Source organism: Clinocottus analis, unplaced genomic scaffold, assembly GCF_023055335.1.
Source record: "Clinocottus analis isolate CAN_PGR_092001 unplaced genomic scaffold, fCliAna1.0.p SCAF_5, whole genome shotgun sequence".
NCBI lineage: Eukaryota > Metazoa > Chordata > Actinopteri > Perciformes > Cottidae > Clinocottus > Clinocottus analis.
This window is the reverse complement of record NW_027176207.1, coordinates 4,997,106-5,011,302: the sequence shown is the minus strand read 5'-3', so window position 1 is coordinate 5,011,302 and position 14,197 is coordinate 4,997,106. Positions and strand designations below refer to the sequence as shown.

The 14,197-nt window shown below is 45.9% G+C and overlaps 1 protein-coding gene across 2 annotated transcripts in view; it reads right to left on the bottom strand.

Moving 5' to 3' along the window:
• Positions 1 to 8,852: 8,852 nt before the first annotated feature.
• The window catches only part of robo3 (roundabout, axon guidance receptor, homolog 3 (Drosophila)), a 77,855-nt gene continuing 72,510 nt past the window's right edge, over positions 8,853 to 14,197 (bottom strand). For both annotated transcript variants that reach the window (XM_068599794.1, XM_068599795.1), the window contains exons 25-27: positions 13,595 to 13,771; positions 13,017 to 13,159; positions 8,853 to 9,751 (exon numbers count right to left, since the gene is read on the bottom strand). In XM_068599794.1, coding sequence (XP_068455895.1) covers positions 9,740 to 9,751; positions 13,017 to 13,159; positions 13,595 to 13,771 — 332 coding nt within the window. In that variant the 3' untranslated portion in view covers positions 8,853 to 9,739. The remainder of the gene's footprint in view (positions 9,752 to 13,016; positions 13,160 to 13,594; positions 13,772 to 14,197) is intronic.

The window sequence follows — 14,197 nt, the reverse complement described above, 5'->3', positions numbered from 1 at the left end:
AGGCACCCAGGATCACGGGTTGTTGGTTCTCGTTGTGGAACTGCACCCTGATGGTTGCTTCTCTGTGTGCTCAGGACGCTTGTGGATTCCTGACGAGCGTCCTGGATCAGATCAGGAGTTGCTCCCCCGGATTTAGCAGATGGTCCAGGATTACCTGAAGGTACCATCCACCACGGGAACTCTCACACGCTGTTTGTGATCCAGCACACATGTACACATATATGCACATCCAGCCCAGGTCAGTGACATCACAGCTGGTCTAGTGTCGTCCACTGACCTTAAAGGACCACAACGCAGGACTTACTCCATATTTAACGCCTCACATTATTCGATTTTTGGAACACTTGAACACAATCAATAAATCGACCATCTTGCGGTGACAGCTCTCATGTTTTCCTCCTCCCTCCTCTGCTAGCTAGCTGTCTCCAGAGTGCAGATGCTCCTGCTATGTGTGTGTGTGTGTGTGTGTGTGTGGGGGGGGGGGGGGTCATACAGCATAAATAGTTTTGTTTTCAAACACGTTGCTTTCTTTCTCACTTAGATGCTGTGATAAAAAGCAGTCGGGCCTTCACACACACAGACAGGTGTGACGGAGGCCACTCCCACAGAGACAGGTGTGGTGGAGGCCCCTCCCACACAGACAGGTGTGACGGAGGCCACTCCCACAGAGACAGGTGTGACGGAGGCCACTCCCACACAGACAGGTGTGACGAGGCCCGTCCCACAGTGACAGGTGTAACTCGAGACTCCTCCCACAGAGACAGGTGTGAAGTAGGCCCCTCCCACACAGACAGGTGTGATGGAGACCCCTCCCACACAAACAAGCGTGATGAGGCCCCTCCCACACAGACAGGTGTGACGAGGCCCCTCACAGAAACAGTATGCCATACAAATTAAATGAATAATTCCATCATAAATTAATAATATGCCATATAAATATCATAGACTAGTTTTCCATCAAATACAATAAATACCACAGTAAAGGTCGCGGGGCAGAATCGGCTGCAGGGTCTGGACCCAAATGCAGAGAGACACGAGGAAACAGAAGGTGATGCAAAGTGAATTTTAATACACATGAAATTAAATATCATAGTGTGCCATAACAAATATAACCATATAGTATGACATTCAAATGTCATTAATAATGCCATAATATAGTTTGCCATGAAATAGACATAACAAATCTTAGTATTGAATGACATACAAGAGTTATGATATATCTATAAAAATGTCACTGTAAAAATAATGCCATGGTCTAGTATACTATAATAATCTGATGATATATGAAGTGGTACAGTATGCAATACAAATTGTATACTATGCCACATAAAAGTATCATTGTATGGTAGCCAATACACATGTATGCCATGAAATGGGAAAAAAAAAGTATTATTACTATTAATATTACTAGAGTTGATTTTCTTTTATGGATCAGATAACTTTTTTATGACATTTTATGATATTTGTTCTATGGCGTCCATGACTAATCGACTAGTTATCACATGTCTGTGGCACACTATGAGAGTTGTGTCACATATTTATGTCATACACACAATGTCATGTCGTCCTGCTGTTTCATCGCTCTGAGTGGGTCCAGCCTCCGCTGCTCGTCATCGCTCTCCTCTTTAAGGGGGCGGAGCTTCTGATGAGCCTCTCTGAGCTTCTCCAGCTGCTCTTCAGAGTAGTGAAGAAAGAAACAAAAAACATAGAAGTCACACGATCATTCACGTTCCCAGCTGTGTATTGGCAGTAGTTTATTTAGGCCCATCCCGTCACCTTGATGACCTCACGACACCTCGTGTCAACGTTGAGAACCAGACGACAGATCATTCCTGTCAACGTATCGCTCAGCTGGTCTGTGTAACGCTCAATTCAGTTTATTTTGCAGAGTCTAAAATCACAAATTAAAATTTGCCTCGGAGGGCTTTACAATCTGTACACATATGTGACCTCACATGAGATCAGGAAAAACTCCCCGAAAATGAGTAAACAGCTTTTCACACGGTAAAAAGGAAGAAACCATCGGGACAGCAACAGAGGAGGATTCCTCTCCCCGGATGGACACAAGCAATAGATGTCATGTGACCAGGATGAACATTGTGACAGAGTTACAGCACATTTAATGAAAATGACAGAAATGATTCATATACTAAGTAGCAGGCATGGACCACGATCCAGATAACCACGATCCATGTCAGCAGAAGGAGGTAGAGAGGAGGGCACCAGCAGGGCTGCCATGGGAGGCAGGAGACAGGAGGCAGGAGACAGGAGGCAGGAGGCAGGAGACAGGAGACAGGAGGCAGGACTGGCTCCAGACTTGGAAACTTAGGGCAAGGAAGTTAGTAATGTGCATCAAAGAGACATTAATTCACCCAGAAGGAGAGAGCGAAGAGGAGAGAGGAGCTCAGTGTATCCTAAGATGTCCTCCAGCAGTCTAAGCCTATAGCAGCAGAATGTGAGTGCAGTGTAATCTCTCTGCTGGAGTCACAGGGTGAGTTGCCCTCATGAATCTCCTTCAATGTGTCATCTGGTGATGCTGCATAAAGGGCGATATACACTCTTGCAACTACAACTGCTGCTGGCCACGCAGTTGCATCGACGGCCTTGTTTTGGTTTATGGTTCTCGTGCCTTTTCCATACGCCAGAACAGTAGGCGGCGCAACGACCGTTTAGAGTCGACCTGCACACCGACGTTCACCGATATCTCCCGCCAGGAATTCACTGCCATCTGCGTGTCCTCATACTCCGTCAGACGGGTTATATAAATGCTCATATTTGCAGGACCTCTTCAGCCAAACGTTCTTCAGCGGGATCCATTGTTCGTGTTTCTGCTATGGCTTTTAAAAATAGCAGTATCATGCTATGAAACCGGGAATGTGAGACTCAGAAAGGACGTGGTTAGCAGACCAATCCGACCCTTTAGTGTGAGAGCAATAAGAGCACCAGTCTTACCAAGTAAAACCCATGAAACAACAATACACAAAATATGGAGTGGGCCTGGGTGTATATTAGCACTGATGCTATCTTTGATTCATTATTTGAATACACTCGGTTCCTGCCGGTTCCTGCCAAATACACTTGCAGAATAATTCAATCACACAGTCAATAATCTATGAATAACCATGAGGATGTTGTTCGTTGAGTAGTAGAGCTCACACCTCTCCAATAAGCATCATTCAGCTGCACAGCTCGGGTCCTTCACTGACGCTCTTCGTCCACCGACGTGTCGTGGTGTGTAGTTCATGGTCCACAACGCGGTTCTGAAATGGGCCACCGAGCAAATAGGGGTTATTATATCGGGGCACTATTCATGTAAATGTGATCAAAGCCAAGCAATATGCGAAACATGGCCCATCATCTTGCACTTCTTCACTTATGATGTGAGTCAGTACATCAGCACGTTTTGTTGCATTTCGCTGTTTTTTATGTCATAACATATGCTATTTTTACGACCATCATCATTACATGAACACGTGTTCTGTTGCCTAATTGGGGGTATCAGAAAGAACTAAGGCCCTTTGAGGAATAGTGTCTGCACTAATGGTACAGGACTTTTTCTTTTCTTTTCAAGAGAGGAGACTTTGTTCCACTGCAAAAAAATATGAAAGAATTAAGGTTGAGCATTTTTCATGTCTTCTTCCTTTTGGAATTTCATTTTGAAGATAATCAGCCTGCTTCGTTTGCAGCTGTCAGATGAAGTCAAGCAGACCCGCAATTAGGAGGGAAGTCAAAGCAGGCAGAAAACTTGAATAATTACAGAAACAGATCAGACTCTCACCACAAACATCAAGCTCTGAACCACGTTAAACTCTCACATCATGTCAAATGTATTTCATCTTTATGCAATGCAGCAAGCGGTGGATTATGTCTACGTGTGTCCCTCCCATGTGTGTGTTTGTGTATGTGTGTGTGTGTGGAGTGGACTGCCAAAGAGATTATCCTTCATATGTCTCCTCACTAAAGGCCATATGTTTCTACATGAAGCCCCCAGCTCCTGTGAGCAGCGCACTGACAGACCAGAACACACGCTATGAGGCGCACAGAGCGAGGAACCAAGCACGAATGTATGTCTGCTTGTCTTTCTCTTTCATATGCACACACGTACACACACGTACACACGCACACACACACACAGATACATGCATGCTCGCGGCCCTCGGGATTTGTGCATCACAGATTTTGGTGGATGCCAAAATACCAGCTTTTTATAGCAAGTCAGCAAACCAGTGACCCACACTAGACATGGCCTGAAACCATGCACAGACACACATGCACACACACACACGCACACACACGCATTGTGTGTCTTCCCCGCAGTCTGTTATTCAACCCAATGGATAATTAGCATCCTCAGACCAGACTTAAACACAAGGGCAGTGGTGTGTGAGTGTAATTAGCTGCTTCTGGCTTTAATGCCAAACAGCCAGTCCAACATGGTGGAACATCACCCTGCTCATGAAACCAGACCCTTTTAGCACTTTATACTTAACGTTTATGTGAAACTTATTAAATCACTTGGCAGCTTTACACTATTGCGTTTACATGCTGTCGTAGTGCAAAGCTCAAGGCAGCAGCTCCAATGCAATTACTTTACAGATGCCACTATTTACACAACACGATAAAACTTTATTGACCCGCGTGGAAATGAGGTTACTTTTTCGACCACAAACGTAATAGGATTCAGGGAATCGACGCAAATAGAGTATAAGAGCAGAAATAGAACACAACGGGAGAGGAAAATAGATAAGAGAGATAAGGCAGCGTATAATCCAGGCAGCGGCGCTCCGGGTGACGACAGGAGCTGCGTCCGTGTCAACTAATTCCTGCTCCCGTGCGTTCAGGTGGCGGTGACACGCTCACATCGACCCACAGCGGTGGCTCACTGTGGCGTTGCATGCCAAAGTGGTAATCATTCAATTAACTGCAAATCAATGGGTCCCATATGCTGATCGGCTTCAGTACTGCCCTGTCAGTCACACACACACACACACATACATGCACACGCCCCGGTATCTTTACATGAGCATGTTTACTGTGAGATTGGTCAACTCTGGTCAACAATGTCTTGAGTTCCAGCTAAAACATCCAAACCTGAGTCCACTATGTCCGCTCCTTACACCCGTCTATGGCCGAGTGCACGCCACAAACCGTCGATGAGAAATGTCCGTGGTCATCGTGACGTCTCCCATCGGTTTGACAACTCCTCAAGTTCATCATATTGGCCGTGAATATCTTTTATTTTGACGACCAGTGAACGGAATGTACTTACTTTTACTGTTTGACTCTAAATGACCGTCATTTACTCAGTGAACATCATGCTGTATTAAAGAAGACTTCTATACAACCAGAGGAGTCGGCCCCTGGTGCTCAGCAGAGAGAATGCAGCTGTAGCACATGAAGCATATACTTCTATACAACCAGCGGAGTCGGCCGCTGGCGGTCCCTGTATCACGAAATAGATAAATAAAATATATGAAACAGCTTTTTAGAGGTTTTGTTTCTCTTTTTTTAATCTCTTACCTACATAATTTTGAACTAGTTAGTACTATTCTTGGAGGTGGTGTAATTAAACGTTTCTCAGATGGTTTCAACCCCGACAGCTACGTTTGTTGTATTGACAGATGCTGAAGGGACGATCACATGATGAACCAGCACATTGTTTTTTACTCAAAGGGTCTGTCCACGCTGGTAACTTTCAGCCAGTTGACCCGATCTGTGGTGTACATCTTTAAAAAAATATCCATTATCACAGAAAAAAAGGGTAAAATATTGATCCTTTTGTAACACGGCTTCAATGTGTTGAGTGGTTTGTTGCTCTGCACGCCTCTAAATCATTTACCGTCTCCGTCGTCTGACCTGCTGCCGACATAATGGCTTCATCTTAATGTGCATGTTTGCATCACATCAGCCCCAAAAGTCACCAGCATCCATCTCCGCTGTCACGGGGAAAATTAACATGGAAATTGGCGTGTTGCATTTTGGAAATGAGGGAGCGGCGCTCTGAATGAGCCGTCCCTCCTTTTCATCCTGTCTTTTCTGCCTCCGTCTCTCCTCTCAGGCCGCCGGCCCTCTCCCTCCAGCCCGCTGGGCGTCCTGGCCCTGACACCGGCCTAATGAATGAGCGCCGTGATTTATGGTCGAGGGGAAAGGGAGAAGGAGGGAAGTGAAGGAAGAGGGAGGGGAGGGAGGGGAGCATGCAAAGGGTACGGGGTGCCGGGTCACGCTCGGAGAAGGTCAGTCACGTAAATCTTCCCATCGTTCTTATCTGCTGTCCTTTGCTCTTGTTTGTTTTTTAATCCCACAGGCTCATGAATGCTAACGACCTCGTGCGCTTCATGATCTGTGGGAGGTCGTCGTGGGACGCCGGCGACTCCCCCGCCGACACAGAGACTCAGACTGAACATTTGGAAAATAGCTCTTATACAGTGTTTTTTAAAAAAAAAATTTATTGAGTCCTTAGGAAATGAATCACTGCGTCTCAAACACCTTTCAGCGCAAAACAATTACAGTAAATAGCAATGCTTGATTGTTTCTCAAAGCAAACATCACACATGGAATCATCATCTGGCAGTAAAACAGCCAGTGATGGAAGAGCTGTTCTTTATGGAAGTTATTCTTTATGGAAGCAAAAGAACGGATAGAACAATGTAGAAAGTTCTGCATTCAGTGAAAGAACAGCAACGCGTTCTCACTACTTTTACTGCATGTATTCAGAGTACAAGCAGAGGCTCTGCTGGCAACATGTGCCCTGAGGGATGTCATATTAGAGATGGTATTATTAGATTGTTAATAATGATGCATCAGTAGATTAGCAGCGCGTTACTTCATATACAGTCAGCTAGTTTAATCCAAAAAGGGTCAAGTTAGGCCCTCAATGTGAGGGGTTGTGAGATATTAAAAAGAAGAAGAAGAAGAAGAAGAAGAAGAAGAAGAAGAAGAAGAAGAAGAAGAAGAAGAAGAAGAACAATCTTACTGTAATTCATTTCCTTGGAGCAAAACCTGCTTTATCAATGATTATCGTTACTGTGAATAAATAATAAAAACAAAGAAAAAGGTTATATTTATCTAGTTTTTGATCCAGGTCATTGACAGACTGGTGAATGATTTAAATTGACAACCTTGGGGTTGGTTGCGACATCGGCGGGGACAACCACCACCGAAGGTAGGAGCAGCTTGTAACACAACTTTTACGGTATAAAGTAACAAGAAAAGAAAGACAGAAATCAAACACATGAAACTCAAGTACTGCGCTGATATTTCCTGGATGCAGAGCGCGCTCGTCACAGAGAAAACAGCTGATCTGCCCCAACACTCACCAACATGAAGCGACAGTGATGTCCTGAGGGTCACAGGCTCAGAGCTTATCCTAAATACAGAAATACCACATTGTTAAAAACCAAGAATCAAACCAGAAGGCAGGAAATATCGCATGTGTATTTATTTTTAAAAATAAATCCAATTAGAAGACCAAATGAAACGGAAGCTTTTGAAATCCACTTTACAGCCCACACGCGGTTCTTTAATGCTGGTATTTGGGGTCAGGTCACGACTGATCCCCGATTAAATCTGCTCATAAAAAGAATATAACAGGAGAGTTAGAGCGCTCTCCCCCTCTCTAAATTCATCTGAATCATAATATAGAACATCATAAAATGAAGTCATTCAGAAAGCACAAAGTAAAATATAAAGAAAAACAAGCGTGTATCACACTGAAATATGAAATACGGTGTGTAGGTGATGAAAGGGGTCTTGTTGGTCCTTATATCAGACCCCTAAACAGCCACGTCATTTAAATCGCAACACATTCCTCCCACGCGTTTGCCGCCTCCCTGCGCCTCCATCTGAGGACCACAACCCGGCCGCTGCTGCAGCATCTCAGCGGGCTGCTCTCAGCTCATCACAGAGCACCGAGACCAGGAACACCCCGCGGCCTCAGTGTGTGTGTGTGTGTGTGTGTGTGTGTGTGTGTCACAGCACAGCGAGCATCTGTAGAGCACTAGAGGCCGATGCATCCCTTGTCTCAGGCGGACAGCAGGAGTGTGGGCTGCACTCTCGGAGCTGAGAGTTTGGCAACTTCGTGCTCCTCGGGGCGAGCAGAAGCAGCCAGGTGCAAAGCTCGGTGACGCTGGAGGACGGCCGGGGCGGCGGGAGATTAGGAAGCAAACACAACTTCAGCGACGAGGACGTTTTGATTTCTTTATTTCGGTCTGACTGGAAAGTACGGCCAGAGAGTTGAAGGGGTTCTCTGTTCATTTTCTAGGGGAACGCACTTCCCCACGTGGTTCATGTTGTAAACGGAAACTGTATTATTTTCTCTTAGTTGACTCCGTTGAAACTTATTGGTGACGCGTCATAAGCAAACGTTATCTTCATGTGACTGATAAGTGTCACTTAAGTGACCTTTAAAGGTCACTTGCAATGCAGGTTTAAATCAGCAGCACATCACACGTGCAAAAAACAATCAAACAAAATCACAATGTGTAATAAAGGTGCTCCATGTTATGAATTGATATTTTACCTAAGATGCAATGCCATTTTTTTCCAGTCTGTCTAACAAAACTCACATCCACAAGTACGATGAAAGCATGAAAGCACTGAGAGAAAGTCTGAGAGATGGAGGACAGCATCCACAGTCCTGGTTTGTGCATTCTTAAGTTCAGCGGAAGCTGATATGAGGCAACATGAGGCACTTATTGACACTACTTTTGATCATTAAATGTCCCGTTTGTCTTGCTTTGACTTTCCTGTGACATGGAATAACATGGACAAGACGAGGTTCTACTGTAAACACACACACACACACACACACACACACCTGAGAGCTGCTCCCAACAAACCAGTACAGGGTCCGATCAGCAAATGTATTTTATTGTACATTTACAAAACAACAAGAGTACAAAAAAAGTCAGTCCACAGACATTGTTTTTGTTTGTTTTGGAAGGAGTATATGCAAATGTGATCTCACAACTGCAGCAAACAGTCCCTCAGACGACCAAGAGGAGGAAGAGGAGGAGGAAGAGGAGGAGGAGGAGGAGGGCGGGGTTACAATCAAACTTTTATAAAGCTCGTCTGTCTGCTGGCACACCGGACCGCTTCGCTGCAGAGGAACATAGAAAAGTACGACATTCTTAGCGGACTAGATGGGTGCAGGGGTCCCGCTGGGAGAGCGCTCGGAGTGGATGAGGGGGGGGGGGGGGGGGGGTCTGGGGCTCTCCTTTCCCGGGAGCGAGAACCCGCTCGTTTTGGCTTTTTTCGACCAGCAAACACACTTTGTGCTTCATATTTTCTGTTGTTTTTGTCATGACAACATGAGAGTGCAACAGCAGTTAATGCTTTTTCCCAAAAAAGTATACATTTTGACAAAAAAAGGTTGGCACATTCAAGAAGACATGATCTTTTTTTTTTCTTCTTTTTTTCATAATAACAGACTATTTTTTTTTCTTTTTTTTTCTATCCTCATAAATACAATATACGTCTCTTTCCCTGTATCCAGAGCCCACAAAAGAACAGTACAGACACAGATATTTACAAATCAGAGGAATGAACTCGTTTGCCCATAAATAATCGTAGTAATACCAAAAAGAAATAAAAGATGAGGATGTAAAGTCCGTTGTTGCTTTCTTTCACAGCGTGGCCAGAGGGGAGCGTCCTGGAACACAGCCTCCGGCTCTCGTCCTGCTCTTTGAGTCCACGGGCGGTAAGATGGAGGAGGATGGCGGCATCGACATCACTGCTGTCCTTATCTCATCTCCTGGCAAGACAAAAGTATCAGAACTTCAATACAAATGAAAACTACGACATACAACGCGGCTGGACTCCGAAAAATCAATGCAGACAACTGCTCACGTGCTTCAGTTTCTACACAATAAGAACACAGGGGGCCGACTGCAGGGTGTAGAATCCTGGTCAATGTTGTCATGAGGTCTGTAGTATGTGGAAGGACCATTCTTTACATTTCGACACGCTTCAGTAGCATTCAAGAGCCCACTGTGAAGCGCTTTGTGACATCTTAACTTTAAAGCTTGGGATGCTGAAACACTTTAAAGTAATGTGGTGATTTATAAACCTCTCTCTCCCTCCCTCTTCCTCTCTCTATACACATACATATCTATACATAATATATCAAATATACACCACTCACTACTTCAGTGTGATGCTGTAAACCACACAAAGGAACTTGGAATCATTTAGTGTGAAGATGCTCAGTAAATCCTCTACGGCTCCTTCCCTTGATCATTCATGTTCCAGAAGAGGAGCTTCAGCTGCAGCACTGATGTAGCAGTGAGCTTCAGGAACACGCATGTGATGGTGACACGCGTGTTCCTGTCATTCTGTCCTCCTTCCTGTTTAGTCCCACTGAACACTGAGCACCAGCATCCCTCACACACCATGAGTCAAACACAGCGAGGGGACACGGAAACAGAACATCAGGAAAGTCTCAGCCACACGACAGAAATGTATTCTGTTAGAGGAGGAAGAGGAGGAAGAGGATGGAGAGGAGTACACGGAGGGAGGGCACTAGAAATAAAGGTGCCAACAAGAACCATATAAGGTTCTTCGGCTTGTCCTCATATCGGCGAAAGATTCTACAGGGAACCCTTCCATGGCCTTAGCATCGACTACACACACACACACACACACACACACACACACACATCCATGCCCATCCAATAAGAATGGCTCCGTATCGGTTCTCCCGTTCTCTGATACACATGCTATTGTGTCCCCGGCCTCAGAGCTCATGTAACAGAGCCGAGGACAGCAACAACCGCCTGGTTGTCCGCCGGGGTCAAAGGGCAGAGATAGCAGTCAGCAGCACCGCGGGACGACGGGGTAACCCAAGCCAGACTTCCTGGAGAAACACCCCCAAACTTTACTGCAAAGCTTTCATGTTCCTGGGAAGGCGTGAAAAGGCCAGTAGCAGTCAATGAGGGTCAGGGCGGGGGGTGAGGTGTTGCTTACTGCTCCACGGGGGTGTGTGTGTGTGTGGGGGGGGGGGGGGGGGAGTGACCTGAGAGGCTCCAGATACAAGGGAGCCCTGTGTGTATGTGTGTTGAGAGTGAGTGAAAGCAACAATTGTGTGTGTGTGTGTGTGTGTGTGTGTGCGTGTCCCTTTTACAAGTTGCTTTGCTACATTCCCATGTGGGACGTGTGCTGAGGTCAGCGTGGAGCGACCCCGGGACAGGGCCGTCCTTTCCCTCTGCTCGCACAGGAGGCTTTACGGCGACGCCTCAGGTTACTGCATTAAAGCTAACAGCTACCCCTCTAAAGCATCAAAGCCGCCACGCTGCTCGGTTCCCATAAACACAATGTCATTTCCTGTCAACGTTCTCAAGGTTGTTGCCATACTGACAGCTGAACCCAGGACAGCAACAGCAGCGACCTCCGAGCGGTGGTGCGAACCAACTACGAGTCGTTCCTGTAATTCAGTGGTTCTCAAACAGTGGGGCGCGGCCCTCTAGTGGGGCGTAATGGTATTACAGGCGGGCCGAGGGGAATGGATGAGTTATTATTATTTATTTTATTTTGACGGCCTAGATTTGGGGCGTATTGCCAAGACTTTTCTACTGTTGCGCCTCGAAAGAAAATACAGATCCAAGCTCAATATTGAGTATGAATTGAGAGCGGCCGTGTCAAGCCTGAAACCGCGTTTTAAAAAGATTTGTAGAGGAAAGCAGCTCATTGCAGCTACTGATGCTGATACAACGGGATGGCTCACACATATCTGCACTACTGTGTGTCTCTTTTCTTTGGCACAAGTTATTGTTATTATCTTGAAAAGATATTCAGTACAAAACAGGTTAATTGCAGCCACAATAAGTGCCAAATATTAGTTATTTTGGCACAGATATACCTTTATTTACAAGTGATTATTTGTTGAGAACCACCGCTGTAACTAATGGCTGTAATCTGGAAAACTCAGATTACATCTTTTCATTTCATTCATCAAAGAAGGAATCGGCAAATTTGCTGATTTCATTTGGTTTGTTTTCTTCTGGAGGATGAGTCGTTCTTTATGGGTTCAGTTTCTTCTTCTCAATAAACAGCTTGAAAGCCCTCTGGGACCAGCAGCACTTTTACTTGTATTAAAGCGTGATATCGCTACACAAATTAAAAAAAATACAAAGATGGATAATCAAGCTGTGAATAGAAGTTTGAAGCAAAAAGTAAAATTGGATATTTAAATAATATAGGAGAGTCTTAAGTGGAGATTAAGAGTAATATTAAGGTTTAATTGAAAATGACTGGAGCGATTTGTCAATTCAATATTTAGAAATCCAAAGTAATACAGCGAGAGATATTTTTGTTCTGCAGCAACAGAGGAAAGGCTTCGTAGCTTCATTGGGTAACCGGACCTCGACAGACGGAGATCATCAGGAGAGTCCGGTGGAGACGGAGCGGCCGCGGAGTCCCACGAGGACGCTTCTACTGGAGGACAGGGCGCAGCCAGGCTTCTGCTGTGTCCTGATTTACACCCCTCCCCATGCTCTCTATCGGCCTTACCGACAGTAATGTGGAGGGGAGGCGTCCAACTCGAGCTCGCCTCCCCGGCACCAACATACCCGCAGAGCTTTGCATGCGGCTGGCACAGCTCGTTCCGCCATTAAAGAGGCGAGGGCGGCTGCCTTTAGAGGAGCCCGCAGTGAAGCGCACTCCAGAGAGCGGCGCTTCTCACCGTAAAGCCCATCCTGAGTAGACGTAATGGTAGATCTGTGTGTGCGAGTGTGTGTGTGAGCAACAAGGGAATGTGGAAGCTCTTTATATGCGCGTGCACGTTTAAGATTATGTGTGTTTTATGGAGCGCAAGTAATGACGTGTAGATAAAACTAAACCACATGAACCTCTCCATGGCAGGAAGAGTCTTTGTTCCCGCGCTCATGAATATCTGAAAGCATCAATTATTCAAAAAACGTTTGAGGTGAAAAGGAAGATTTTTTTCCTCTTGCATAAAAAAAAAAAAAAAAAACCTGCGGGGAAATTATGAAGTCATTAGCGTCGCTGCTGCTGGATCCTACCTCGTTGTGTTTCCGGGCCGAGTTGAGCCCTCGGGAGCCCGTGGAGCCTCTGGACGAGGAGCTTCCTGTGGTCGAGCAGTTACTGGACATCTGACTCCTGGAGAGGTATCCGGCCTTGCTGCCGTACGGCACCATCTCCTCATCTGAGGAGGCGATGGTGACAGAGACGAGGTTAACTGTTAGTCTGTGAGGAAGTGCAGCCATATATATATATATAGTATGGTTAATATATACAGTATATCTGCTGGAGGAACCACAGTTTAAAGCAGCTCGAGGTAAGATTTGCAAAATCACCCGCTGTGAATTCCTTCCACTTGTCTATATTTAATGCAGGCATCGTGCATGCATTAGCTGTAACTGTTTTATATGAGAAGGAAAAGCCCAAAATGTCTCTTATTTTCTCTTGCTGCAGGCTTTCTGGACTTTATAACAAACAGCTCGTGCTTTTCGTATTCATGGCCACCAACTTAGGAGCACAGCTGCATGTTAAACATGTGACACAACTTCGACTCAAACATGGCGTGATACTCCGCTGCTTCAGAACAGGACGAGGACATGAACGCTACGCTCCCTCTTACTGTCGGCGGTGTGTCTTTGTCCCGAGCCTTTCCGCTGGTGGCTGCTGCTGCTGCTGCTGTATTCGCTCCTCTCCAGGGAGGACAGGGCGCCGTTCACCGCGTTGCCGGCCTCCACGCCACCCTGGGGGCCCCGCAACCTGTCCTCCCCTGGGGGCGGCTCCGGAGGGGGGGGCAGGTCTGAGCGGAGAGGAGCGATAAAACAAAACACGCATGACGAGTTTCTGTTGCTGTTTTAAGTCGATGCGTTGATGCTAATTTTAGTGTCCGGTTCCTGTTATCTTTAAAAACAGATATGTTTGTTTTAGTCATGTGCATCACGGAGAGAACTGGAGTTCCAGCGTCGCCTTCCTTCAGAAAACAGGGGAACTTTTTTTACCACTGACGTTCTGCTTTTTAAAATGAGGGCTGTGTGTGGTTTAATTGGTTCCTGGATTCACAACGCAGCGCTGCTTTAGATCCTTTAGAGTTCCAGTTTCGGTGAGGGCAGTGTGTCTGTGAGCTAAGATCACAGGCCAAAGCCATGCATAGAAGCAGGAACACTGGCCTCACGCTCGCCTCTGTGCACACAGCTGTAGGGATTCACTCACGCGGTGTGCTTGCCGG